This window comes from Syngnathoides biaculeatus, chromosome 8 (assembly GCF_019802595.1).
Source record: "Syngnathoides biaculeatus isolate LvHL_M chromosome 8, ASM1980259v1, whole genome shotgun sequence".
In the NCBI taxonomy this organism is placed as follows: Eukaryota; Metazoa; Chordata; class Actinopteri; order Syngnathiformes; family Syngnathidae; genus Syngnathoides; species Syngnathoides biaculeatus.
In genome coordinates, this window is record NC_084647.1 from 2,726,019 (window position 1) to 2,753,904 (window position 27,886).

General features: G+C 40.9%; 1 protein-coding gene and 1 pseudogene across 1 annotated transcript; both read right to left on the reverse strand.

Moving 5' to 3' along the window:
* Positions 1-247: 247 nt before the first annotated feature.
* Positions 248-27,591, reverse strand: wdfy1 (WD repeat and FYVE domain containing 1). The gene is made up of 12 exons (XM_061827676.1): positions 27,348-27,591; positions 19,457-19,524; positions 18,807-18,880; positions 18,569-18,623; positions 11,844-11,998; positions 11,657-11,765; positions 6,467-6,593; positions 5,020-5,125; positions 4,281-4,382; positions 4,061-4,191; positions 3,831-3,939; positions 248-572 (listed from the first exon to the last, which is right to left on the reverse strand). Exons 1-12 carry the CDS (start codon positions 27,482-27,484, stop codon positions 513-515), a joined length of 1,233 nt encoding a protein of 410 aa, XP_061683660.1. The 5' UTR covers positions 27,485-27,591; the 3' UTR covers positions 248-512.
* Positions 9,275-9,393, reverse strand: LOC133505461 (5S ribosomal RNA; annotated as a pseudogene).
* Positions 27,592-27,886: the final 295 nt, after the last annotated feature.

Genomic DNA, 27,886 nt, shown 5'->3' on the forward strand with positions numbered 1-27,886 from the left:
CAGTACAAGGATTAATAAAAACTGACCATTGTCAACATTTGTCAAAAGAATCATTGGAAATGTTAAATGTAAACACTAACAACACTCTTCCCATCTGGGCATATAAACACATATGCACGCACACACAGACACACACCATTGTATTTAGTGCTCTGTGTGGTGTCAGATGCACACAGACACACACACACACACACACACACACACACACACAACACACACACACACACACACACACACACACCACACACACACACACACACACACACGCACACGCAACACGCACTTTCCTCTGGAAGAGTAGCAGTGAAATGGAAAATAAAAAAAAAATAAGGTGGTGACCGAGGCTACCACTTACACGCGCACACACACACACGCACACACACGCACACACACACACACACACACACACACACACAGGTGCACATCCCCCAGAAGCTGCAGAGTCCAGGCATGTTGGTGATGATGCACTGTACAGAGGGGTTTCCATGACACCAGAGGAGAGACTGGACCAATCAGCGCGGAGAGAAGCCTGTTGCTAAGCTACACCCAACCACTTGCGTCATATCCCAGATCTGTAAAGACAAATATCTTATGGCATTTCGAAAACACCAAGCAAATTCCTGTGACATTATTTTTGACCCCCTCTGATTACTGATCTGAGTGTCATTGTCATTATCATCAAGACAAAGCAGGCAAAATTTGATATAATTGTAGGACGTCCAACAAGTGGGCATACTTCTAGACATCTGTGAAATAATGTGAAGGGAATTCCTTAATCATTTCTTTCAAGTTGGCATGATTCCACTCTTTACCATCCAATTCTTTTGCTTTTTCTGCAACAACTGTGTTAGTAAGATTATTTTGAGTAATCTAGTTGGTTACAATAACTAGTTAACAATGTAATACAAGTGAAACAATTTCAATTACTTTATCAAAATAATAAAGCTAATTACATGTGATGACCATACTTTTATAACTATATGGCACGCTGAAAAGTGAAAAATTAAATACATTTTTAAATTTTCTTCAAAATGGACGGGGCGCCTTATGATGCAGAGACTGGGAGCATATCCTGCTGACATGCTGCTTACATAGAGGAAAAGCAGACGTGTGCGAGGACAGCATACAGACGTCACAGGTGGAAGTGTGGGCATGGGAGAGGGCAGTAAAAAGGTACATAATCCCGGTATCTGTTTCAGAAATAACATAGCTTTGGCTAAGGAACCCCCAAAAATGGTACCAAAGACAAGTTTACGAAGAGCAGTTTAAACTATCAGCTATCAATTACACAGAGAAATGTGGGAATCAAGCAGCCGCGAGGGGTATTCAAGATCAACGAATCCATGGTGCTAAAGTGGAGGAAGCAGGAAAACAAGCTTCGGCAAATTGAGAAGACGAAGCTGAGTTTCAAGGCGAGGTGGCCCAAGTTGGAAGAGCAACTCGAGCAATGGATTATTGATCAAAGAACAAAAAAACGCCATAAAAAAACAAGCGCAGCAAATGAACTCGGCAGTTGCTATTATTCTGGTAGGCTTGACAAGTAACTTCAACTGCTGGTCATCGGTGTAAACAGGCTACAAAGTGAAGTTATGAGCAGCGTGGGAGCAATGGATGACAAATGGCAAACAGAGCTTTATTGCTTTATTAAGAGGGAGCGCCGGGCGAGTTACGGCACAATTTGTGAATGGATTGGATGCATGGGAACACTCCCAACATGGTTAGAGTGCTCCCGGCATGTTTTTTTTTTTATTACGAAATGAATCAGCAGGATGGGAATCAAATATGGGGGTGAGTATTGCGTCACTCTCAACTGACTTGCCTTGTAGTCATAGGTATGCGCAACTCTGGCTTCTTATCTAGTCAGACAATGGATACTTTGTTAAATGAGTCAACTTCATTAAAGTAATTTGAAACTAAAAGTGGCTGCACTTATTATAATTAGTTATTTGTGCTAACATATTGCTTTCAGCGGCAGTGGAGAGTGTGACATTTAACTAGATTCAGCAGCAGCAAACATAAAAAATTGAAGTTGTAAAGATTTCATATGAATCTGTGGAGAATAGAAATGAAGACATCTTGGCTGACACTGAGGGCGAGCTACTGGATGACTTTGATTGGACTCGTGCACTATATGTAGCAAGGTGGAATTATGGAGGACTTTCTACTCTCCAAATTGGTGGCACACAATCAAGTCTCATTTGGTGGAGGATAATCTTAACAGGCTATCTGACTCAAATCATTTCTAAGAAAACAGAATCCATATTTTGAGGGATTGAATCAAGATCACGAATTTGGTCAGTTTTAATGAGAGTAATGAGTGCATTCAAGTGCCTATGTGTTCATATAATTAACAGTAACACTTGTGGGGTTTTTTTGACAACTGAAATGAACAGGAGCAAGTTAATTTGTAAATGTTGAATGAATAGAGTTAATGAGCAATTAAGAGATAATCTATTTATGGTTTTAGAATGACATTGGTTCATTTAGATTGGTCTTACCATCCTTTTTGAAACAGAGCTAATTCTTGGGTGCTGATTAATTAGAATGGCTATCAGTTTGAGAAATATTTCTGAAATAACATTTGCTCAAATGACCTTTAATTACCTACTATTATTCATGAATGATATTCATCCATGGGAAGACACTGATCGTGATCATAAACAATAATGTTGCAAATTAGGAAAAAAATATTAATATGTGACACTATTTGTTCACATTTCAGCAAGTTTACATTTTCAAATGATCATTTCTACAATATCCATCCATCTATTTTCTTATCCACTTATCCTCAAAAGGGTTGCGGGAAGTGCTGGAGCCTATCCCAGCCGTCAACGGACAGGAGGCGGGGTACACCCTGAACTAGTTGCCAGCCAATTGCAGGGTACGTCAAGACAAACAGCTGCACTCACAATCACACCTATGGGCAATTTAGAGTGTCCAATTAATGTTGCACGTTTTTGGAATGTGGGAGGAAACCGGAGTGCCCGGAGAAAACCCACGCAGGCCGGGGAGAACATGCAAACTTCACACTGGCAGGTCCGGGATTGAACCCGGGAGCTCAGATCTGTGAGATTAACGCTTCCCAGCTGATCCACCGTGCCACCCACTTCAACAATATTGTGAGGAAATCACAATGTGCCATTACTGGTAAGCAATTTTTAGAACAGGCCCAGAAGGACTCATGTGGTCCTGGGGGATGACCCCTGATGGACACTGCCAGTCCTGATCCTGTTTATGTTAATTGAACATTTGAAATTTGAAGTTTCAATGTAAAACTATTCACATTTAATTGGTAATTTGAACTTGCTAAATGTTTAGTAATTGTGTTAAATTTTGAATATAGATTATTCCTATAGTGTCTTTCAGTTTTAAATAGGAGTATCTAGAAAAAAAAATGTCCCAGGCCTAAAAAAGTTGCTTTACATCAGTAGTTCCATTTTTTTTTTTGGAACCCCCCTACCCCCACTAAACATACAACAAAAACACGAAGAACAGCTGGTTGTAACTCAATAATCAAGTGTTCATGGTTTTTCATGGTATTCCCCCCGCCATACCGATGCACCCCCAGTTTGAAAGGGGCCTGACAAAGCCTGGAGTTGGTTTACTTGGGGTTGTTTTAAGATATACCTTGATTTTAAATTGATTTAAAATTGTAATTAGCTAATAGATACTTTTGATGATATAATATTTATAGATATAATACTCTGGGGGCACTGGCAGTGAAGAAAAGAGACCACTAGACATCCCCACCCCACTCCCAATGGACTTTGGTTTTAAGCAGCGGTGATCAAAAATATGACCTGCACAACTTCAAAAGAAGAGTTTTCAACCTTCACAATGCGGTCACTTCCACAGGTAACCATCAGGCCTCTGGATGAGTCCATATCCATGTGGGCAATGTTGTGTTTTCCTTCATGGAATGTGGCCAATGGGGTTCGACTGTAAAGCAGACAAATAAACCAACAGCACATCAGGTTTGTCACCAGTTATCATTAACAACAAAAATGACATTTATTAAGTGGAAAATGAATTAAAAATGTCCACACAACACTTGACTCACTCTTCTTCTTTGATAGAGTCAAAACAGGTGTCACACACCCGCACTGGAAATTCAAACCCCATGAGTGGGAATGTGGAGCGTTTAGAACTACATCTACCACACACAGCTTTGCCGCACTTCCTGCAGTGGTGCTGTAACACACACACAAAAAAAAAAACCACACATTCACACTAATGATAGTAAAATGATGCACAATGGTAGCACAACACCAGTGCAGTACCTGTCTGAGTCCCAGAGTTTTATTGTCCCACATCTGCTTAACATTCCAAAAGAAAGGCTGCTCACACTTCTGGCAGGAATCACTTTCCAACCACTGAGGTGCCTGAAGATACAGGTGCCATTTTTACCCACTTTTGTTAACAGCTCAATATCAGATATGAAGAAAAACATACTATCACCTATCCATCCTATCACCTTCGTAAACCCTGACTTGATGGGCTGTAAATACAATGTAATAATTTTGATTCCCGTTGATTCTCCTTCCTCGTTTAACAAAAAACATAATGCAATTCAGAACAACATTACATTAAGCCCTGCGACTGACTGGCTACCTGTCCAGGGGATACTATGGCTCAAGTTCACCCTCGACCCAAATGAGGACAAGCGGTATAGAAAATAGATGGATTAAATGTTATAGTGACAGGTGTCTGGGATACATGATTTAAGTTTCCCTTATTTTCTGAGCAGTTTCCTATTTATTTTACATCAGCTACTACACAATGGCTCCATTGTAGCTACCTTTATAGTTAACCAAGTTATCTTTGAAGAAAGGAAACCTAACTTTTCTCATTATTTAACATTATTTTAATGAACACAACACCCACACCATCAGTGATGGAATGGTGGGAGGCTGTGCAGCAAACATCTGATTTTGGTTTCTTGCCCATCAGTCACACCCCACAACCAGTTACCCACAGATGTTCTTTTTTGCCAGATGTGATTATTCTGCAGATGCAAACCTCTTCTCTGTTTGTGTCCATGTTCCACACTGCTATGCCTCCATCAGCTGAGCACGATATCAACTGCCTGGTCAACATGAGGTAGCGGAGTGCTTGGACACGCTCACTGGGGGAGTTGAGCAATAGAGTAGGATGTGAGGTGGCAGTTTTTGTCATAATGTAGCATTTCCCTATCATGAGTACAAATAAGTGCATTATTGTGCACCAGTTGTAAAAACCTTTATGCTAAAAATGCTCGGAATCTTTTACAAAGCAAGATGTTATTAAACAATATATGTGGTATAAGCACGGTGGATCCGCTGTGTGGATTTTGCAAGTTCTCCCCACGCCAGCGCGAGTTTTCTCCGGGCGCTCCGGTTTCCTCCACATCCCAAAAACATGCATTAATTGGACACTCTAAATTGCTCCTAAGTGTGTTTGTGAGAGTGACTGTCTCTGTGTGTCTCTGTGTCTATGTGCCCTGCGATTGGCTGGCAAACAGTTTAGGGTATACCCCGCCTCCTGCCCGTTGACAGCTGGGATAGTCTCCAGCACGCTCCGCGACCCTCATGAGGATAAGGGGCAAAAGAAAATGGATGGATGGATGGATGGATGGATGGATGGATGGATGGATGGATATTGTTATACAGTGCATACATTGGCTTGACTTGGTTTGGCTGGTATTTGACAACCAAATGGACATCAACCAAAATTTACTGTAATGAAGCTTAAAGATACTGTTGGGTTTTGTTTTGCACTCACTGTGACTGAGTCACTATGTGTTATTATTACATTAGGATAGAAACACGGAATTTTTTAATATCAGGATGTTTCTGGAAAGAATTTTGGAACTGTGTGAGGAAAGCGAGGCTCTCAGGGGTTTTGCAATATGTTAACCCATGAGCATTTCACTCTTGCCCATATAAGTTCTACATCTGAGAAGGCAAACCTGTCCGATCTTTGCGTGCATATGTTGACATAACACTTTATATTCAGACACTTCCCATTAAAAAAAAATTGAATATTATGAAAAAGTTTAATTTCCATCATCCCATTAATAAAGGTAAACTTCCAAACATTAGGGGAACACTTTCAACCATCTCAAGTATTTATTTTCTCATTATTTGGGCTTCCAGCTAAAAAAAAAAAAAAAAAAAAATCTACTCAAAAAATTTGAATACTGTGAAGAAATCATTTCTTCTCAGTTTTTATGAAAAAAAATGGGTCACATTTATATTACAACGTGGTAAAATGAAAATGTTAATCCTCAATACTTGGTTGTTAATAGTCAGCTGTTTGTGACATTGTCAAGACCTCCATGTGTCTGTCCCCGGAGTCTGGGAGAAAACTATCAAACATAGGCAGGCAGTCACTGCCACTGACAACAAAAGTTACAATTTTAAGCACATTTACCAGTTAACGTTTTAAAACATTTCAATCATCCAAAAACCAAGGCTCCTGGACTTACTGGTGTCCCTGCAATAGTAAGGTTCGTCCTTTGCGTCCCCCGATGTCCCACATAATGACACTGTGGTCAGAAGCGCCTGAGAACAGCAGTCTCTGGACAGGGTCCCACCACAAGGCTCCTACACTACCTGAAAAGGTCAACAGTGAGAAAGTCACTTGTTACATGTGGCTGTATAAAGCAATTGTTTGGGCACCACCTATTGCACTTTTACTCCCCTTCATCAGTGATTCCAACCACGGCACTCTAGTGTGACACAAAAGATGATCAGTGGTGTCGCAAGAAATTTCCCAATCCCAAATCATTTATCCCAAAATTACTATCAATTACAAGTATATCTTTACTCATCTATCAATGCTGGTGACATAGAGTGACAGGCAGATCAAATAAATTATCTTCCATTAGATGGAGGAACTCACAGTACATCCAAGTTGTGTATCTCCACCTGTTGCCATTAATCTAAAAGAATCAGACCTGGTTTCCTGCCATTATATCAGCTTTGTGCTCAATTAAATAGGCCCAGATTTCACACTCAAACAATTTGTGGAAAAAGAGACAGTTATCATTTTATTATTGATACACATACGTTTTTAATATAAATTTTCTTGTGGTATACCATTAGATTTTTTTTTCCCCCCAAATGCAAAATAAGTTACCTTGGCTCAATGAGGGTTGGGGAACACTCCTTATCATATACTTTTATGTATGTCTTATAACACTTCTCATGCACCTTTTTAAAAAATCTTTGTACTTAGGTCAGTTGTTTTCAAACTGGGGGGTGAGACGTCAGGCCGGAGGAGGAGGGGGAGCGAGGATTGTTTCAGCTCCCCCTTGACAATTTTTGCAATTGTCCCAAACATTTCCAATTTTCAGCGCTATCACCTGCCACCGCTATTATAATTTTCAGTGTTAGCAACCCTGTCAGAGAACATTTCAAGCAGCGGGGGAAGCAGAACTAGTTCATCTCCAAAAAGGGGGGGCTCAAAAAAGTTTGAAAATTACTGACTCAGTTGTACTACTGCTATCTGCTGGCATGAAAAGCAACTGCACCTCCAGTAGCATCCATCCATCTATTTTATTAACCACTTATCCTACCTAGGGTCACACGCCTGCTAGGGCCTATCCCAGCTATTTTCGGGCAGGAGGCGATGTACACCCTGAACTGGTTGCCAGCCAATCACAGGTCACATAGAAAAAAATCTACACTCACATTGACACCTACAGGCAATTTAGTCTTCAATTAACCTACCATTTATAATTTTGGGAAGTGGGAGGAAACGGGGAGAACATACAAACTAATCACAGGCGGGGCATGGATTTGAAATCCCGTCCTCAGAACTGTGAGGCAGATGTGTTAATCTGTCATCCACTGTGACGCCACCTCAATTAGCAAAGAAATCACAAATGTACAAACAATTCCAATGAAGTTGGGATGTTGTGTTAAATAAAAAGAGAATACAATGATTTGGAAATCATGTTCAACCTATATTTCACTGAGTACACTACAAAGACAAGATATTTAATGTTACAACTAATTAAAAAACATGTTGTTTTTAGCAAATATTAATCATTAATTTTTAATTTTATGGCAGGAGCACATTCCAAAAAAAGTCAGGACAGGTTCATGTTTACCACTGTGTTACATCACCTTTTCGTTTAACAACATTTGACAAATGTGTGGGAACTGAGGACACAAATTGTTCAAGTTTTGCAGGTACAATTCTCTCCCTTTCTTGATGTAAAGCACCAGGTGTTCAGTTGTCCGGGGTCTACGTTTTCGTAAATTATGCTTCATAATGCGCTACACATTTTCCAACAGAAGATAGGTCTGGACTACGGGCAGGCCAGTCTAGTACCCACACTCATTTAGTAAGAGCCACACTGATGTAACAGGTTCAGGATGTGGTTTGACAATGTCTTGATGAAAGAGGGAGGGGTGTGCATGCAAAAGACGTTGATGAGATGGCAGCATATGTTCCTCAAAACCCGGTATGTAGCTTTTCAGCATTTAATGGTGCCCAAAGCTTAAAGCCAGTCAATATTAGCTTTCGGCATAGCCGCTTTTATGCAGTGATTTCTCCAGATTCTCTGAACCTTTTGATTATTATGGAGCGTAGATGATGAAATCCCTAAATTCCTTGTAATTGTACATTGTCCTGAAACTCTCTTCTCACACACTTGTTCAAAAAGTTGTGAACCTCGCCCCATCTTTGCTTGCGAATGACTGAGCAACTGAGAGCTTCTTTTATACCCAATTATGGCACCTACCAGTTCCCAATTAGCCTGTTCACCTACGGGATGTTCCAAACAGGTGTTTGATGAGCATTCATCAACATTGACACCTGCACCAGCTTTTTAGAAACACACTGCGGCTGTAAAGTTCAAAATTAATGATTGTTTACCAAAAACAATCAAGTTTATCTGTTTGAACAGTAAACATCTTGTCTTTGTAGTGTTTTCAATTAAATATAGGTTGAACATAATTTGCAAATGATTGTATTCTGTTGTTTAATACAACTTCCTAACTTCATTGGAACTGAGTTTGTACAATGTACTGATTAAACACAGGGAATACCAGTGCATGAACTCTTAAGTTTCTAATGAAGACAAAGTAATTAACATATCAATTCTTTAAAACTCCTAAAACACACATAAGACTTCATTACCATACAACAATCTTCTTTTCCTTTCGGCTTGGCCCGTTAGGGGTCGCCACAGCGTGTCAACTTAGATGAACGCATATTTATTTGGCACAGTTTTACACCGGATGCCTCTCCTGACACAACCCTTCTGCATTTAGCCAGGGAGAGAAGCTTACAGCACCTGGTATTCCCAGGCGGTCTGCCATCCAAGTACTAACCCGGGCCAAACCCGCTTAGCTTCAGACATCTGACAAGATTAGGCGTTCTCAGGGTAGCATGGCCGTAAGCTTACCATACAACAATAGACCTGAGAATATGTCAGACAATGAAGGTAGGATATGGTTATTCTTTCCTTATTTTGAACAATACAATAAGGAACCATTTTTTTCCCCCTTTCAAAAATATATGACTTCATTCACTTATGGACCAAGTACCTGCTCCGATGACAGCAAAAGGAGTGACCTGACATAATTTTGTTCATATTAAGTTTTACCCATCATAGCATCAGTCTCCTAACCACAGAATGGAATTTTGCTGAATGCAATGCAGTTGTAACACGGTGGCGAAAGTTATTGGAGAGTAAAGCTTTTCCATTTAAGTTATTATTAAATTAGTCATTTAACTCATTACATATTTATATTTGGACAGGAGTTTGTATTCAGTGGGAACAGAGTATGGGAGTAAATATATGCCACCAGGATTTGAATTTGAAAGGCCACAGAGAACAGGATTTTAATTTGAAATGTAAAGTTATCACATTTTCAATAGTTGTATTTCAGTGTAACTTGTCAATGTTAACAATTCAACTGGCTACAATTCACTGTGTGAAATTCAACTGGCTACAATTCGCTGTCTAAAATTCACCGTCTGTGCCACCAGGCAGGGTTACTTCAGGTCAGAACCAAGCAGCCAGCTAATCCAGTTACGCTTACTTAGTATGTGACGTCACGTGACTAAGAAAGCGGAAATGCAATTGGCTGGGTGTTCATTTCTGACCTGAAGTAACCCTGCCTCGTGGCACAGACGGTGAATTTTAGACAGCAAATTGTAGCCCAGGGGTGCCCAGACTTTTTTACTCCAAGATCTACTTTTCAAGCAGACAGCGTTTCGCGAGCTACCGACGGGGAGATGATGATGATGCTCCCAAACCGTTTTAAGGTTGTTATGTTGCCTCCTATATTAAAACAGAGAATTAGCTTTATGTGTGCTGTGTTGTCTCTGCTTTCATCCTGGATCAGGCTGTGCCAATGTGGAATTTTAAAATTACGATCTCATCCTGCATTCTCTGCTTTGGCTTAAGACCAGACCTTTCCCACTCAGAAAAGAGAAAATCTCGTCCATTATAAAACACATTGATGGGCTATGGAAATACTGTAACATTTATAATTATGAGCGTAGGTCTTTACGAAGCGGGGCGGGCGGGTGTAAGGTAAACTAGGAAAATAGAGTATGGCGGAGCAGCGGTCGTTGTTAGAGAAAGTTCCGTGTTGTGCCTAAAAGAAACTGGTGGCTTCTTTTAATTTTTTTACAGTATGTATGTGAATTGTGCCATTGGATGTAACAAGTCATCCCTCACTCATTGAATCACATTGCAAAATGCAACAAATTGAATGGCTGTATGTTATATTTTCATTTTGCATTGGATTTTTTTTTTTTTGTGCGCAACGCAGAATATCTGTGAGACTGCATCAGCAGTGTCCAAGTGCGCACGTGCGCAGTTCATAGGGAACATTGGCTTACGGTTTTTTTTGTTTTGTTTTGTTTTTTCGATCCCGCGATCGACCAAGACTACCAGGTCGATCGCGATCGTCGCATTGAGCACCCCTGCTGTAGCCAGTTGAATTTCAGACACCGAATTGTAGCCGGTTGAATTTTAGGCAGCAAATTGTAGCCAGTTGAATCGTTGACATTGAAAAGTTACACTGAAATACAACTATTAAAAATGTGATCACTTTACATTTCAAATTCAAATACTGTTTTCTGTGGCATTTCAAATTAAAATCCTGGTGGCACATATTTACTTCCATATCAGAGCACCACACCCGGGACTTTTAATAGATAAATAAAGAAGGAAAGACTTTGCATCAGGTCTTTTAATCTCAAAACATGAATTTAAATATTTGGCAACATGAATATTTAATAAGAAAGCTGTTAACTTGGTGTTTGAACTGTGAGCAATACAATTGTGGTAAATATGGGCATGATGAATCAAGGAGATTATTATTTGCTTAGTCATCCTTTGTTGTAACTGTTAGCAAAAAAATAAAATAAAATCGAAATGACCATATAACAACACAGTTATATACAGTGTTGTAGTTATGTTATTAATTATTAATACTACATGCACAGGACTTAATTTGGGTTTCCCAGAATAGTCACAAGACCCATTAAAAGGATTTATCGGTAAATGAGCATGAAAATTACAAGGTTGATCAATAACTTCAAGGAAATTATTGCTTCAGTTTATGTACAGTGGTACTGGAATAAATTGAGAACTCGTACAAAATACACAACAATAAAAATTAAATAGTGTGCTTTTTGTGTTAAATACCTTCATGGCCCTTCAGTGTGGTGATAATTGAGTAGGTCTGCTTCTCCAGCTTTAGCAGTGTGATCTGCCCTGAGTAATCGCCAATAAATGCATGCTGAGTCTCATGATCATATCTGAGAAAGGAGTTAAGGTTTACACCCCTCAAACAAAATGGTTATGTCCATAACAAACAAGCAGTGAATGAAGAATATTGTAGGCAGGAGGCCCAGGAAGTGAAATAGTGTCTTCCCAGCATGCTGCCACTCTGGGTGCACATCCAGCTAACACTCTTGTCATGGCCGGTGCTCACTACCCACTCGCTCTCCAGGGTAAACACCATATCTGAAACGCGATTCTGGTGAGCTGCAAAACACACATACATACACACGACAAGTACAATCACATCAAATTGGCAAACAGTGGAAGAGAACAAATTCAAACACTAACTTTGTCATACTACTAGTTGTGGGACGAGTAATCCCAATAGTGCCAATATCAAAGAGCAGAATTGATGTTGATACCAGTGGAATGACAACAATGCTTTAATTTCAGTTTCTCTCCCATGTACATAGCTGTCTTTGGGGTTCTGTTATTCATACTTGATTCACTTAATTTTTCATTTTACCCCCCTAAAAGAGAGAGTGAAGTAGGGGGTACATTTGCATGTTTTTATTGTTGTGGTGCCATAGCTATGAGAATTATAGGATGATGTTAAGCCAATTACTTTTATTTCATGGGGAACTTTTTTGTGCTGCAGCATTTAGCAGGCCTTCACTATTTTGTCTGTCCACACACTACACTTGCTTTCTCTGCTCCAAGTCAGCTAACCTATTTAACTTCACAGAGCCATTTCACTGCTCCTCGGCAAACCGTTACGAGGCCTGGGGAATTCAGAGGCAGCAATTAAGATCTTGCACAACCATCAGTCGTTGCAGCTAATTTACCAGTGTCCTCAATTTGGGCCTATTGGACATGTGGACCTGAAGCGGCTGTCATTTAAAGATGGCATTTCTCTTGTCTATGGCCTTAAGAAGCGTGTTTGTGAACTGTATGCTCTGTCCATTGATGGAACCTCTTGTAAGTGAAAAGCCAATGGTTAAGGTGTGATTATACATCTATTTCCTGTCTGAGCTGTAAAGGCTTATACAAAATTGTGTGTGTTGTGACAACTCTTCCAAGTGTTGGACTCTTTCAAATAGAGATGAAAGTGCGAGTACTAGGGGGGTCCGGGGGCATGCTCCTCCCGGGAAATTTTTGAAAAAAATGGATGGCTGTGGTGCATTCTGGCGATATCTGTTAACAGAATTCAGACAAAATTTGAAAGTAAGATTTCGAAGTCCTGACCCCAAAAAAATTGGGCAGAAGTTCCCCAAGGGCCAAGGCCAGATTTTTTTGCCCCCCATGCCACTATCACTGGATGGCACAAAATCACATTTGTCATTAAAATATGCCATCTTATCTCAAGACAAATGAATGAAGTGAACTATTCAGTCAAAAGACAACGAAAATTGTCCTTTTCCCCACATTATACATATTATTGTATAGATATACGCGGATCTTTTGTTACGTTATGAGAGAGACAGATTAAGTGGTCAGGCCCAAACTATTTTTTTTTGTAGCTGTATGCGCACATCAACACATTTCATACGCGGATCTTTTGCTACTTTATGAGAGACCGATTACCCCAACTTTTTTTTTTTTTTTTTTTTTGGAGCTGAATACACACCTACCTATTATTTGGAACCCACGAAGCTCTCGTCCTCTGCACCCGCGGAATCCATTTTTCACAACGAACAGGGTCTCTTGCAAACTTATGAAGGGTAAATCCATCCTCCCGAGTGTTCAAGCAATGTCCAGGAATTCAATGAGCCGGCATTTTGGCTAACACAAAGGAACAACGAGCTACCTTCCCGGAGGTAAACCTAATGGAAACAAGTCCACTAGGGGGCGCCTCTGTCCTGTACGTCACTTCCTGCTTCTTCTTGAAAACAAATCCCTCGAGAGGTTTTTCATGGCTGGAGTTTAAAAAGCTGTATACGTCAAAATCATGTTTTGTGGTGAAAAAAACACATGGGACCATATTGCCTGTGGGTTTTTCATTAATAATAATAATTATTATTTAATTATTAATAAATTTTCATGAATAATATTCCAAAAATTATCTGTTTGTTGATACTTGACCTTTAATATAGGCTAGCTTTGAGGGCTGTGGCCTTTTTCAGGTGGCGGCTATATATTGTGAATACTGTGTTTGCTTATGTTCAGGTACTTAATGTACTGTGTTGTCATGTCATTTCTGCTGATGTAACACTAATATTTACGGTACGTTAGTGGCTCATGTTGTTACAGGAACTTGTGTGGCGTACATTACCAATTACTGAGCACAGTTAATGTAATGTTTTTTTTTGTACTGCGTATAAGTGATATTCCTTTCACTCGGCAGCTGCTTTTCTGAGAATTGACAAAACTAACACCAGACAAAAAAAAAGTAATCAAAAAATTTCATTTATTGTGTGATACAGCTGCAAATATGCATTTGAACACCTGTCTATCAGCTACAATTCTAGTCCAAATTTAAAAGTCCACCTCCATGCCATGTATTATCCGGAATCTGATGCACCTGTGTGAGGTCATTAGCTGCATAAAGACACCTGTCCACCCCATACAATCAGTAAGACTCAAACTTGTAACATGGGCAAGACCAAAGAGATGTCCAAAGACACCAGAGACAAAATTGTACATCTCCACATGGCTGGAAATGGCTAAGAAGAAATTGCTAAGCAGCTTGGTGAAAAAAGGCCCACTGTTGGAGCAATCATTAGAAAATGGAAGAAGCTAAACATGACGGTCAATCTCAATCGGAGTGGACCCCCATTCAAGATATCACCTCATGGGGTCTCAATGATCCTTAAAAAGGTGAGGAATCAGCCCAGGACTACACAACAGGAGTTGCTCAATGACCTGAAAAGAGCTGGGACAACCGTTTCCAAGGTGACTGTTGGTAATACACTAAGTAGAGCAGCGCTTTTGGTGGCGCAACGTTAAAAGACATGAGGGATTACGTCAGTGAGTGTCAGGTGTGTGTGGCCAACAAGTCCTCTCGCCACCGTCCGTCGGAAGAGTTGCGACCACTTCTGACATCTCTCTAAACTTCAGAACCGGACTACCAGGCGCACAGGGTAATACCACAGTTCCCACAGTCATAGAACGGTTCTCCAAAATGGCACATTTCAAGGAGTTACCCAAACTTCCCTCGGCAAAACACTGCTGAGCATATGATGGGCCATGTTTAAAGAATTCATGTTTTGCCCACAAGTATAGTAACAGATAGATGACCCCAATTCGTGTCCCGTTTTTGGAAAGAATTTTCTTCCCTCATAGGTGCTACGGTCAATTTGTCTTACAGGTTCCATCCTGAGACTAAATGACAAACCAGTGAAGCAGGACCTGGACTGAGCTCCATTGCACGCCTCACAGGAACAGCCACCTGAGGCTAGAAGTTGGGTTGGGTTGAGTTTTCACAATATTCTCTCCCCTCTGAATCTACGGGTTTGTCCCAGTTTCATGTTGTGCGTTGCTACCAACCGACCTTGTTTCCTGATGTATCTTCAGGGTCCGGGGTACCTTCTGCTTTGTCGTTAGTGAGACACTGCAAGAGGACCTGGGAGTGACAGATGCTGTTGCTCTGGGTAAGGTCCTACAAGACCACAGCAAAACCCGGCACTATATTACAAACTGGGTCAACGTGTTTGGCTTTCAACTAGGCACCTTCTACTTCGGGTGGAGTCCCGGAAGCTCGCTCCGAGGTTCGTCGGGTCCCTCCTCATCGTTAAGTTCGTCAACCCGGTCACCATAAACTGAAATTTGCAAGGGCGATGCGGGTCCACCCTGCCTTTCATGTCAGCCTGCTTAAACAGGCTCGGGTGTCCCCCATTGGGGTAGTGGGTGCGGTCATTTCTTCTGCCTCCTGCACACCAGCTCCTGAGAACAGCCTCCCCACCTATTCCTTGTTTGTTAATTGTGCCTTGCATATCAGTATCATGTGTCATGTCATTTGGTGCTACTTCGTTGTACGTCAGTGTCATTCCTCATTTCACATTTTTGACTCATGATAATCTGACCTTGTGTTTTTGACCTTTCCTTTTGCCTCATGATTTGAATACTGTTGTCTTTTGGAATGATTGCCTGTGTACCGACTTTTTGCCTCCTATTAAAACGCTGTGCTTGTACTACAAATTGTCACGAGTCTTGCATTTGGGACCTCTCCCATGTCCCATGGACGTCTCCCTGCTCTTGGTAATCTTGGCGTATGAAACCGGGACCTCAGAACTGTGAGGCCAACACTTTCCAACTGATCCACTGTGCCGCCTGTCTTCCATTTTCTAATAATGGACCTTTCCGACATATCAATCACCCGTACCATAAAAGCCAATCAGATAGCCGCATTGACTTAACCACTGGCTTGTCCCATCCCTCCCGCAGCCATGTCCCACAAACAGCACTGTTTGTCAGTCGCGTGCGCTTGGAAAAGTTAATCTTACAAAGAAAATGTTCCTCAGATGCGCTTGGGGAACGTGCAAATCTTATGAACGATATCCTGCTACGTTACGAGCTACGAGAAGTTTGTGAGGCGTCGAAGTTTTTTGCATCGATCGCCAACGTTTCACTGTAACTCTGACATTGCGTCCTGCTCCGTCCAAAATCTTAATTCCATGTACATATCCTTGCGTGAAATAATTGAGACCTCTCTGTAGAACTCTCTTGGACAAGTATGATGCATTTGGCAAAAAAAGCATACCCCAATATTATCTGGAATACGCAATAAAAAAAATCCAGTTCCAACCTGTTATGTTCAGTCACCATTTTGGAAGTTTGTGGGGCATGGTAACCGTAGCTAAGGTGGGCGGAGCTGAAGATCGGCAGTCGGGAAGGTCCAATGTTACTCATTTCCTTGAAAGCCCCACCACATGCATGCTAACACATACACTAGTTTGTAAGCATGCAATCTATGTAACCACCATGTTTGGTTGTAGTGAATTGAAAGTCTCTCGAAAAACATTTACAGATTTTGTAACTTGGTGTAAACATAAATCGTGTTATATTAAAAGGTGCCCTATCCGTTTTGGAGAAAATTTAAGACTTAAGCGTGCGGTATGGTCGAGAAAATACGGTACACATTATAAATGGGCATTTTAAAACAGCATCAATTATTCACAGAGTTTTGGGATTACATAGGGTGCTTTGTGAAAGTATGGGGCGCCCTTCAACTTTTCAACCTTTCCCCACATTTCAGGCATCAAACAAAGATATAAAATCAAAATTTTTTGTCAAGAATCAACAACAAGTCAGACACAATTGTGAAGTGGAATGAAATTTATTGGATATTTTCTACTTTATATTATATATTTTATACTTATACTGACATATAAAAAGCTGAAAATTAGCGCCACCTTTTGCTGCAATTGCAGCTGCAAGTCGCTTGCGGTATATCTCTCACTTTTGCACATCGAGAGACAAATTCTTGCCCATTCTTCCTTTCAAAACAGCTCAAGCTCAGTGAGGTTGAATGGATAGCATTTGTGAACAGCGGTCTTAAGCTCTGCCCACAGATTCTCGATTGGATTCAGGTCTGGACTTTGACTTGGCCATTTAACACAGATTTGGCTTTGTGCTTTGGATCATTGTCCTGTTGGAAGATTAATCTCCGTCCCAGTCTCAAGTATTTTGCAGATTCCAAAAAGTTCTTTTCCAGAATGGTCTTGTATTTGGCTCCATTCATCTTCCCATCAGTTTTAACCATCTTCCCTGTCCCTGCTGAAGAAAAGCATGCCCAAACCAAGATGCCACCACCATGTTTGACAGTGGGGGTGGTGTGTTCAGGGTAATGAGCCGTGTTACTTTTAAAACAAACATCGTTTTGCATTGTGGGCAAAAAGTTCAATTTTGGTTTCATCTGACAAGAGCACATTCTTCTACATGCTTGGTGTGTCTCCCACGTGGCTTTTGGCAAACTTTAAACAAGACGTTTTTATGGATATCTTTGAGAAATGGCTTTCTTCTTGCCACTCTTCCATAAAGGCCAGATTTGTGCAGTGTATGATTGTTGTCCTATGGACAGACTCTCCCATCTCAGCTGTAGATCTCTGCAGTCATCCAGAGTGATCATGGGCCTGTAGTCTGCATCTCTGATCAGTCTTCTCCTTGTTCGAGGTGGAACTTTAGCAGGACGGTAGATTTGCCGTGGTCTGATACTCCTTCCATTTCAATATGATTGTTTGCACAGTATTCCTAAAGATGTTTAAAGCTTGGCAAATCATTTGGTATTCAAATCCAGCTTTAAACTTCTCCACAACAGTATCTCGGACCTGCCTATTGTGTTCCATTGTCTTCATGATGCTCTCTGCACTTCAAACGGAACCCTGAGACTATCAAAGAGCAGGTGCATTTATACGGAGACTTGATTACACACAGGTGGATTCTATTTATCATCAGTCAACATTGGCTCATTCAGAGATCCTCACTGAACTTTTGGAGTGAGTTTGCTGCACTGAAAGTAAAGGGGTCGAGTAATATTGCACGCCCCACTTTTCAGGTTTTTATTTGTTAAAAAAAAAAAAGTATAAAATATCCAATAAATTTCGTTCCACTTCACGATTGGGTCCCACCTGTTGTTGATTCTTGACAAAAAAATAGTATTTTATATCTTTATGTTTGAAGCGTGAAATTTCGCGAAAGGTTGAAAAGTTTAAGGGGGCCGAATACTTTCACAAGGCAATGTATAAACACACACACTGAGTTCCTGCGTTATTCACAAGGGTTACATTCCTAATCACCCTGCAAATAACAAAAATCTGCAATTACCTTTGACCTGCAATGATCTTGTCAGCATCACTCTGAGCCCATTGTAATCTGTCCTTTTTTTTAAGATCTTACCTGGATATGTTTTTACATGGTTCATCTTGTTGAAATCTTCAGAGATGAGAAACTCCTTGAGGCAAGCAAATAAAAAACAAGTTTCAAATCAAATAACTACCAAACCTCTCAAAGGCATTTGGAAGAGACTCATTTGAAATCAACACGGAAAAGAAGTTGAGAAGAACCAAAAGACTAAACCTAAACCTGAAATGAGATGAGAATGAGGCCATTTATTTTCTTAAATATTTCCACTCACCACAACAGCTCCATTGTCTTGGCCAATGAAGATACGTCTGCTGTCATGGTGATATGACATACATGAGCACGGAGCTGAAACATGGAAAGACAGAAATAATCATAATTAGCACACTATTTGGTCTTCAGGTTTGTGTATGTAAGGGAAGGAATTCTCTAAAATCATTTGGGATTTCCTGATCTGATCACATGATCAATGTCAATCATGAATGATTTTCAACTGATCGTGATCAGGTGAAAAAGATCAATTTTATTCATTTTGTTCTTTTGTCAATGTCATAAACTGATGAAGGTACAGATACCTTGCAAAATTAAAACAGTAATACTTCAGTTTCACTTTTAACTACAAAATATATATTAGAGTATATTAGTGTATGTATGTACAGGTATGTGTAGTGTGTGAAAGCAGCTCTGTTCGCAAGAAAAAAAAAACAGAGAGAGGTCTGCAGTGATTCTATTGGTCCATTGCAACACGCTCGTTGAAAGCAAGAAAACACACGGACAATTTTGATAGTCTCTTTTTCTTAATACTTGTCCAAGGTATTGGCAGGTACTTAAAGTCAAAGACTTGGACTCAGGTGCAAATAAAGGTGACGAGCACATCTAAAAATCACACCTGATTTGTAGCTGATGTGGTGTAGTCTTACTTACAGGAGACTGTGTGGTAGATGCTTGGCCAGTACTGACCACTGTCTCTCTTCAACCAAACCCGGATGGTTCTGGAAGTTAAATGCAGAATGGAAAAATCAAACCACTGAAGGATTAAGGTCCCATCTGTTTTATAGTCTATGCTTTAAAATGTGCGTGTGTGAAATTGAGAATCAGTTCTTGATTTTAATCACATCAGCAAATTAAGATATATTTTTTTAATCAAAGGAATTATCTGCATCAACTAAAAATATCCTGTACTATAAACTCAATGCTTGACTCTAAAAAGCCAGTCCCAAATCTTTACACACAAGACCAATGAAATAGTTGGGGTATCATACAGTATGTCACAATGATTTTGAAGAAGACTGCATATTAATAAAAGTTCTTCAGGGAAATTGTGTTTTAACATATTGGGAAACTAACGCATTGTTTTTCTACACAAGCATTTGAAAGGTCAAATTCTAACATTGCAAGCACTTTGTACAATCGTCTAAACTTGTGGCACATTACAGCTATGGTCGGTTAAAGGTGCAGGTATGTTCAGATACTTACATAGACTTCAAGAAAGTCATTTGGGGCTTCTAATGATTCTTTTGTTCTTTTTCTTGGGTCAAATCACTATAACTAACTCTACACAGGGCCAAAATTATACATACTGAAATATATACATACAAGACCACTAATACTTGGTCAGTTTCACCTCAACCAGACATATGTTGTAGCCATCAACAACCTTCTGTAGCTGGATAATGAACCACTTTTCTTGGCTGAATTGGAAGAATGACCTGGCTGGAAGAAAGAGCTGGTGCTTCTGAACATTTCCATCTAAACCTTATCAACTTGGACATTGAGTTGAAGACACACTTAAATTTACACAGCTCAGGCTACACGTACACACCAAACATTGTAGTTGAACAATGAAACGACACATAGAACACAGAAAGAGTATTACAAAAGCAATCGCAGTAAAAACTGAGCTCCTTTTCTCCCTGGGATTTGTGGCCACCACTGTACATTAACCATGCCATTGGAACCAACACACCTCCATAGCATCAAAGATGATGGCCTTTGAACTTTGCGTCCATCAGAGTCGTAATGGTTATTTTCTTCTTTGGCCCAGAGGACACGACGTTCAGAATTTCCAAAAACAATTGTATATATACATATATAAATCCAGCCGCATGGGGGCACAAACCAGTGCAATCTGTAGGCCGGTCCCAAGCCCGGATAAATGCAGAGGGTTGCGTCAGGAAGGGCATCCGGCGTAAAAACTGTCCGAAACAAATATGAGCGTTCATCTAAAGAATCCCATACCGGATCGGTCGTGGCCCGGGTTGACAACGCCCGCCCCCGGCACTGCTAACCTGCAGGGCGTCGGTGGAAATTCAGCTACTGTGGGTCGAAGACAAAGAAGAGGAGGAAACCGGATCCAGCGTCAGAAGAAAAAGAGGAATGCACAGAGCCTACAACTGAGTGTAGGGACTTTGAATGTTGGGACTATGACAGGAAAAGCACAGGAGTTGGTTGACATGATGATTAGGAGAAAGGTTGATATTCTGTGCATCCAAGAGAGCAGGTGGAAAGGTAGTATGGCTAGAAGTTTGGGAGCAGGGTTTAAATTATTCTACCACGGAGTAGATGGGAAGAGAAATGGAGTAGGGGTTATTTTAAAGGAAGAGCTGGCTAAGAATGTCTTGGAGGTGAAAAGAGTATCAGATCGAGTGATGAGACTAAAATTTGAAATTGAGGGTGTTATGTATAATGTGGTTAGCGGCTATGCCCCACAAGTAGGATGTGACCTAGAGTTGAAAGATAAATTCTGGAAGGAACTAGATGAAGTAGTTCTGAGCATCCCAGACAGCGAGAGAGTTGTGATTGGTGGAGATTGTAATGGACATATTGGTAAAGGAAACAGGGGCGATGAAGAAGTGATGGGTAAGTACGGCATCCAGGAAAGGAACTTTGAGGGGCAGATGGTGGTGGGCTTTGCAAAAAGGATGGAGATGGCTGTAGTGAACACTTATTTCCAGAAGAGGGAGGAACAATAACTGACCTACAAGAGCGGAGGTAGAAGCACTCAGGTGGATTATATTTTGTACAGACGATGTAATCTGAAGGAGATTGATTGTAAAATAGTGGTAGGGGAGAGTGTAGCTCAACAGCATAGGATGGTGGTATGTAGGATGACTCTGGGGGTGGGTAGGAAGATTAAGAAGACAAAGGTAGAGCAGAGAACCATGTGGTGAAAGCTGAGAAAGGAAGAATGTTGTGCGGCCTTTCTGAAAGAGGTGAGACAGGCTCTCGATGGACAGCAGAAGCTCCCGGAAGACTGGACTACGACAGCCAAGGTAATCAGGGAGACAGGCAGGAGAGTACTTTGTGTCTTTTGATAGGAAAGGGGAGAAGGAGACTTGGTGGTGGAACCCCAAAATACAGGGAGTCATACAAGGAAAGAGATTGGCAAAGAAGAAGTGGGACACTGAGAGGACTGAGTAGAGGCAAAAGGAGTACATCGAGGTGTGACGTAGGGCAAAGGTAGAGGTGGCAAAGGCAAAACAAGAGGCATATGAAGACATGTACACCAGGTTGGACACGAAAGAAGGAGAAAAGGATCTCTACAGGTTGGGCAGACAGGGGGATAGAGATGGGAAGGAAGTGCAGCAGGTAAGGGTGATTAAGGATAGAGATGGAAATGTGTTGACTGGTGCCAGTAGTGTGCTAAATAGATGGAAAGAATACTTTGAGAAGTTGATAAATGAAGAAAATGAAAGAGAAGAAAGAGTTGAAGAGGCAAGTGTGAAGGACCAGGAAGTGGCAATGATTAGTAAGGATGAAGTTAGAAAGGCACTACAAAGGATGAAAAATGAAAAGGTAGTCAGTCCTGATGACATACCTGTGGAGGTATGGAAGCAATTTCGAGAGATGGCTGTGGACTTTTTGACCAACTTATTCAACAGAATACTAGCGGGCGAAAAGATGCCTGAAGAATGGAGGAAAAGTGGTCTAGTTCCCATTTTTATGAACAAAGATGTTCAGAGCGGTGGGAATTATAGAGGAATAAAGTTGATGAGCCACACAATGAAGTTATGGGAAAGAGTAGTGGAGGCTAGACTCAGGACAGAATTAAGTATCTGCGAGCAACAGTATGGTTTCATGCCTAGAAAGAGTACCACAGATGCATTATTTGCCTTGAGGATGCTCGTGGAAAAGTACAGAGAAGGTCAGAAGGAGCTACATTGTGTCTTTGTGGATCTAGAGAAAGCCTTTGACAGAGTACCAAGAGAGGAACTGTGGTACTGCATGCGTAAGTCTGGTGTGGCAAAGAAGTATGTTAAAATAGTACAGGACATGCATGATAGCAGCAGAACAATGGTGAGGTGTGCCTTAGGTGTGACAGAAGAATTTAAGGTTCAGGTGGGACTGCATCAGGGATCAGCTCTGAGACCCTTCCTGTTTGCAGTGGTAATGGATAGGCTGACAGATGAGGTTAGACTGGAATCCCCTTGGACCATGATGTTCGCAGATGTAATGTGATATGCAGTGAAAGCAGGGAGCATGTAGAGGAGCAATTGGAAAGATGGAGACATGCACTGGAAAGGAGAGGAATGAAGATTAGCCGAAGTAATCCAGAATATATGTGCGTGAATGAGAAAGGTGGAGGGGGAAGAGTGAAGCTACAGGGAGAAGAGATAGCGAGGGTGGATGACTTCAACTTTTACTTGGGAGGTTAGAGTGGAAGATGCAGGAGATAGGCTAAGATGGAAAAAGATGACACACTGTGGCGACCCCTAACGGGACAAGCTGAAAGGAAAAGAAGAAGAAGAAGAATTTGATATATGGACTCGTCGGACCACAGAACACTTTTCCACTTTGCATAAGGTCATATTAGATTAGCTCAGACCAAGAGAACCCAGCAGTGTTTTACACAAAATCATGTGGCCCACCTGTTCCCAATTAGCCAGTTCACCTGTTTGATGTTCCAAACAGATGTTTGATAAATATTCCTCAAATTTTTTGCCACCTGTCCCCACCTTTAGGGGAAGTGTTGCAGCTATAAAATTCAAAGTTAATGATTTGCGAAAAATAATCAAGTTTATCAGTTTGATCATGAAATATCTTGTCTTCGTAGTGGATTCAATTCAATATAGGTTGAACATAATTAGGAAATCATTGTATCCGTTTTCTATTTATGATTCTGACCATGTAAAGATCATGTAGTACTGAAACCTGGTGTTACACCCGCATTCCCTATTTCCACAACAGCCCCTCAAGAAACCCTCAATATGTGCACACGCCTCGATAAGACTAGTGAAAAAAAATGTCATACTCGAGCGGCTCAAACTACCAGACAAATCTCTTGTGAGCTGTTGACATACTTGGCTAATAAAGATGATTCTGATTTAAGAATATTTATAGTGAATGGTTGGATGTAGAATGTTTTGACTTGGCTTCCGGTTTCCGTAATAGTGGCATCTAAACGAGAAGGCTGTGGTCCACCCGATCGTACTTAAATAAATCCTGCTGAATTTGGACAGAATGTTGTGAATCCTCGACGTGGGACGCCCCTGGTGACGACTCCAGTGGACTAAAATAATCATCTGTGTAATCTTAGTACTAAAATTGGAGCCTTATCGTTCGCGTTGAAGCTGCTCGGCCTAGCTTAGCCTAGCTCGCTAACGAAAGACTCGTCTGTAATCAAATCTTTACTGAGGAGGAAAACATCAAACACTAGTACCTAAACGACTTGCAAATCCTACGTATCGTATACAACGAAGACCGTGATTACTTATAGGAAGTTGGGCAAGTGTGGAACCTTTAACTTAAACTTGCCTCTCGGCCCAGCCTACCTTTGCCTATCTTGCTAACAACGAGACGAGTTTGTGATCAAATCATTGCTGTTGAAGAAACATCAAATGTGAGTAACTACACAACTTGTACGACCTACACAACTTGGACAACGAGGACGTGAGGACTTATAGGAAATTGCACAAGTGGATTCAACCTTGAACTACTGTAGTGGGAGCCACTGTGATTTGAATCTCTTTCATCTCCATATCCTTCAAATTTTCATACTCAAACCTTACTTACCCATATACCCTTTGAAAACCCCAGTGAAAACAGGGAGCAGGCAGAGGAACAATTAGAAAGATGGAGGCATGCACTGGAAAGGAGAGAAATTAACATTAGCCGAAGTAAAACAGAATGAATATACGTCCATGAATGAGAGGGGTGGAGGGGTAAGAGTGAGGCTTTAGGGAGAAGAGATAGTGAGGGTGGAAAACTTCAAATACTTGGGGGCAACAATACAGAGCAATGATGAGTGATTAAGGAAGTGAAGAAATGTTCCGAGCAGGGTGGAACAGCTGGCAGAAGGTGTCTGGTGTTCTATGTGACAGAAGAGTCTCCACTAGGATGAAGGTCAAAGTTTATAAAACAGTGGTGAGGCAGGCCATGATGTATGGATGAGAGACGGTGGCACTGAAGAAACAACAGGAACAAGAACTGGAGGTAGCAGAAATGAAGATGTTGAGGTTCTCGCTCGAAGTGAGCAGGTTGGATAAGATTAGAAATGAAATAATTTGAAGGACAGCCAAAGTTGGATGTTTTGGAGACAAGTAGAGAGAGCAGACTTCGATGGTTTGGACATGTCTAGAGGCAAGACAGTGAGTATATTGGTAGAAGAGTGCTGAGGATGGAGCTTCCAGGCAAAAGAGCGAGAGGACGATGAAAGAAAAGGTTGATGGATGATGTGAGGGAGGACATGAGGACAGTGGGTGTTAGAGTGGAAGATACACGAGATGGGCTTGGATGGAAAAAGATGAGACGCTGTGGCGACCCCTAACGGGACAAGCCGAAGTAAAAGAAGAAGAAGGTGTAAGACAGTGTTGTTACATTCATTAAATTGCTTCAGTTTGGTTTAATTGTTTCACTTGGTTTTAATATGGAGAAAAATGCAGACTTGACTACTGGCCAGAAAACCATTATCAATACCTTCCATAAGATGGGTAAGACTCAAAGGTTCACAGAGGCTGGCTGTTCAGACCGCGCTGTGACCATGCAGATCCACTGAAAGTCTAGGAGAAGTAGCAGGAAAAGACCCTAATTTCTTTATGTTTTTCCATAAAAACTGAGAAGTTGATGGTGATTTCATCACAATATTGAATTTATTTTATTTCCTGAGCATGAGGGGGTGGCCCAGTGGGGCAGCTGGTTAGAGCGTTGGCTTCACAGTTGTGAGGACCGAGGTTCAAATCCCGGCTCCACCTGTGTGGAATTTGGATCGTCTACCCATGCCTGCAAGGGTTTTCTCAGGGAGCTCCAGTTTCCTCCAACAGTTTAATTGTGGGCCATTAATCTATAATTTATGAAAAATGAACTTTTTGAATGGAATCATGCAACTAAAACCTTTTCATGAATTTCTTTTTTTTTTTTTAAATGCGTCTCTATCTTAGAATTGTGTGTTTGTTACCCTTATTGTCTAATTAAATGTACATACAGTTAAAGCCAGAAATTTACATACAGTGTACAAAAACATTGCATTTTTTGTCTCAAGGTCTGAAGCATCTCCTATTTCAGGTCAGTCAGGATCACCAAAATTATTTAATGTTGTTAAATGCCACAAGAATGAGAGAATTCCCTAGAGAATTTAACATTAGTTTCTTCAAGGTCAAAAGTTTACTTACATTTCCTCTGCATTGATTAGCATTTCCTTTGAACTGCATGACTTGGATCAAACCTTTTGGGTAACTTTCCACAAGCTTCTTATAGTATAGACATTAGGAATCCTGGCTCATTCCTCCTGACAGAACTGATGTAACTGAGTCAGGCTCGTCGGCTGCCTTGCTCGCACACGGCTTTTAAGATCTGCCCCCAAGTTTTCAATGGGATTCAGATCAGGGCTTAGTGATGGCACTCAAGACATTGACTTTTTATCCGAAAGCCACTTTTTTTGCCAAGATGCTTCGGGTCATTCTCCATTTGGTTTTAGCATCCTGGCTGCTTAAACCTAACTCTGGAGGGAGGTGTAGCTCACGTTAGACAACTCTTTAGGTTTTCCTGGGGTCATTAAGTAAAACAGTCTCGGTTTTATAGCCACTTCTTTTAGCTCAAGGGTAGGGTGTTTATGTGAATTATGTGGTGATCAACGGCCAATTTGTCACTGCATGCCAAGTTTCTTCATACATTGTCAACTTTTTAGCTTTAGTATGACGAAATCTAAGGAAAATTTACACCACAACTGATGTGTGATTCGGGTTGCACCAAACAAGCCCATTTATGTTGAATGGCTGATGCTGCTGATTTGCAAACGTGTGTGGTAACTCGCTTAGGTGGGTGCCATCTCGCCGGATGTGTGGGACAGCGACAAAGCAAGAAAAAAACCTCGGTGCCATAGAGCTTTTCAAAAACATAACTGGTCTCACCCACATGTGATGTACATGGGACACGACCCGCGGTCGTGTCTTTGAGGGTGAGCAACATACAAATACGGTTACAAGCGCCCACGGATAGTTATTGCGACATTAATTAAAACACAGACACACTGTTTCGAAATGAGGAATTATATACCAACATAAGGAAAAGAAACCAGCTGTTTATGGCTAACAATCGGTTCGGTTACTCCCTTTTTCATTGAAAAAGAGACTACAACTAACGAAGCAGAAGAATACAATTAAATATCTGAGTTTATTTGTAAACACACACTAACTAGTCTTTAATGTAACTATTCAAAACACGCATCTCAACAAAACATGTCCTAGCTGAATATTTTACTATTTGGTGTTCATAGTTATATTTCAGTTCCCTTATATACACACACAACCATTTATACGCAAAATAATAACGCAAGCTAGTACTAGCAACGCTAAAATTTTAGCTATGTGGTAAAACTCACCGGTCTTCACTGACAGTTATCACTCCATCTTCCTTTGGGATTAAAACGGCGACCGTGACAGCATCTGCGTGTCCCTCGATTTTGTTCAGAAGAACTGGTCTTGCGCTCTGAGGCCTCGAATGGATCTCGGCTGCCATGGTTGAACTAGCCAGTCACAATGTTTTCCTGCTGCTAAGTCTCTTCCTCGCCCTGTCCAGGAGGATCAGCTGACGCACTCAAACGCTGCACAGATTACCGTAATGACGACAAGGCATGGGCAAATTGGAAATACAAAAAAAAAAGGGAACGCGGCTATAGATGGTCATTTTGGGGCGAAACTACAGTAAAATGCTCTTTAACCTTTACATGATATTTTGATTTAATAAAACGATGTGAGGCGTCACGTCCAATGTACTGTTCAATGCGTCAGCACGTTTTCCATATCTTGTTATGAAGCAACGGCAAAATGTTCAATATTTGTGAGATTGTGATGAGTTCATAGAAATGACAAAAGACAATAGGTATAACTTTGGTCAATAGAAAAACTAAGATCACTGTTA

Coding starts and splice junctions, on each gene's coding strand:
- wdfy1 (XM_061827676.1), bottom strand. CDS start 27,484: ATGGCAGCCGAGATCCATTCGAGGCCTCAGAGCGCAAGACCAGTTCTT. Junction 19,525..27,347: donor ATAACTGTCAGTGAAGACCG/GTGAGTTTTACC, acceptor TTTAACTTCCAG/AACCATCCGGGTTTGGTTGA. Junction 4,383..5,019: donor TGGACACAAACAGAGAAGAG/GTTTGCATCTGC, acceptor CTGTATCTTCAG/GCACCTCAGTGGTTGGAAAG.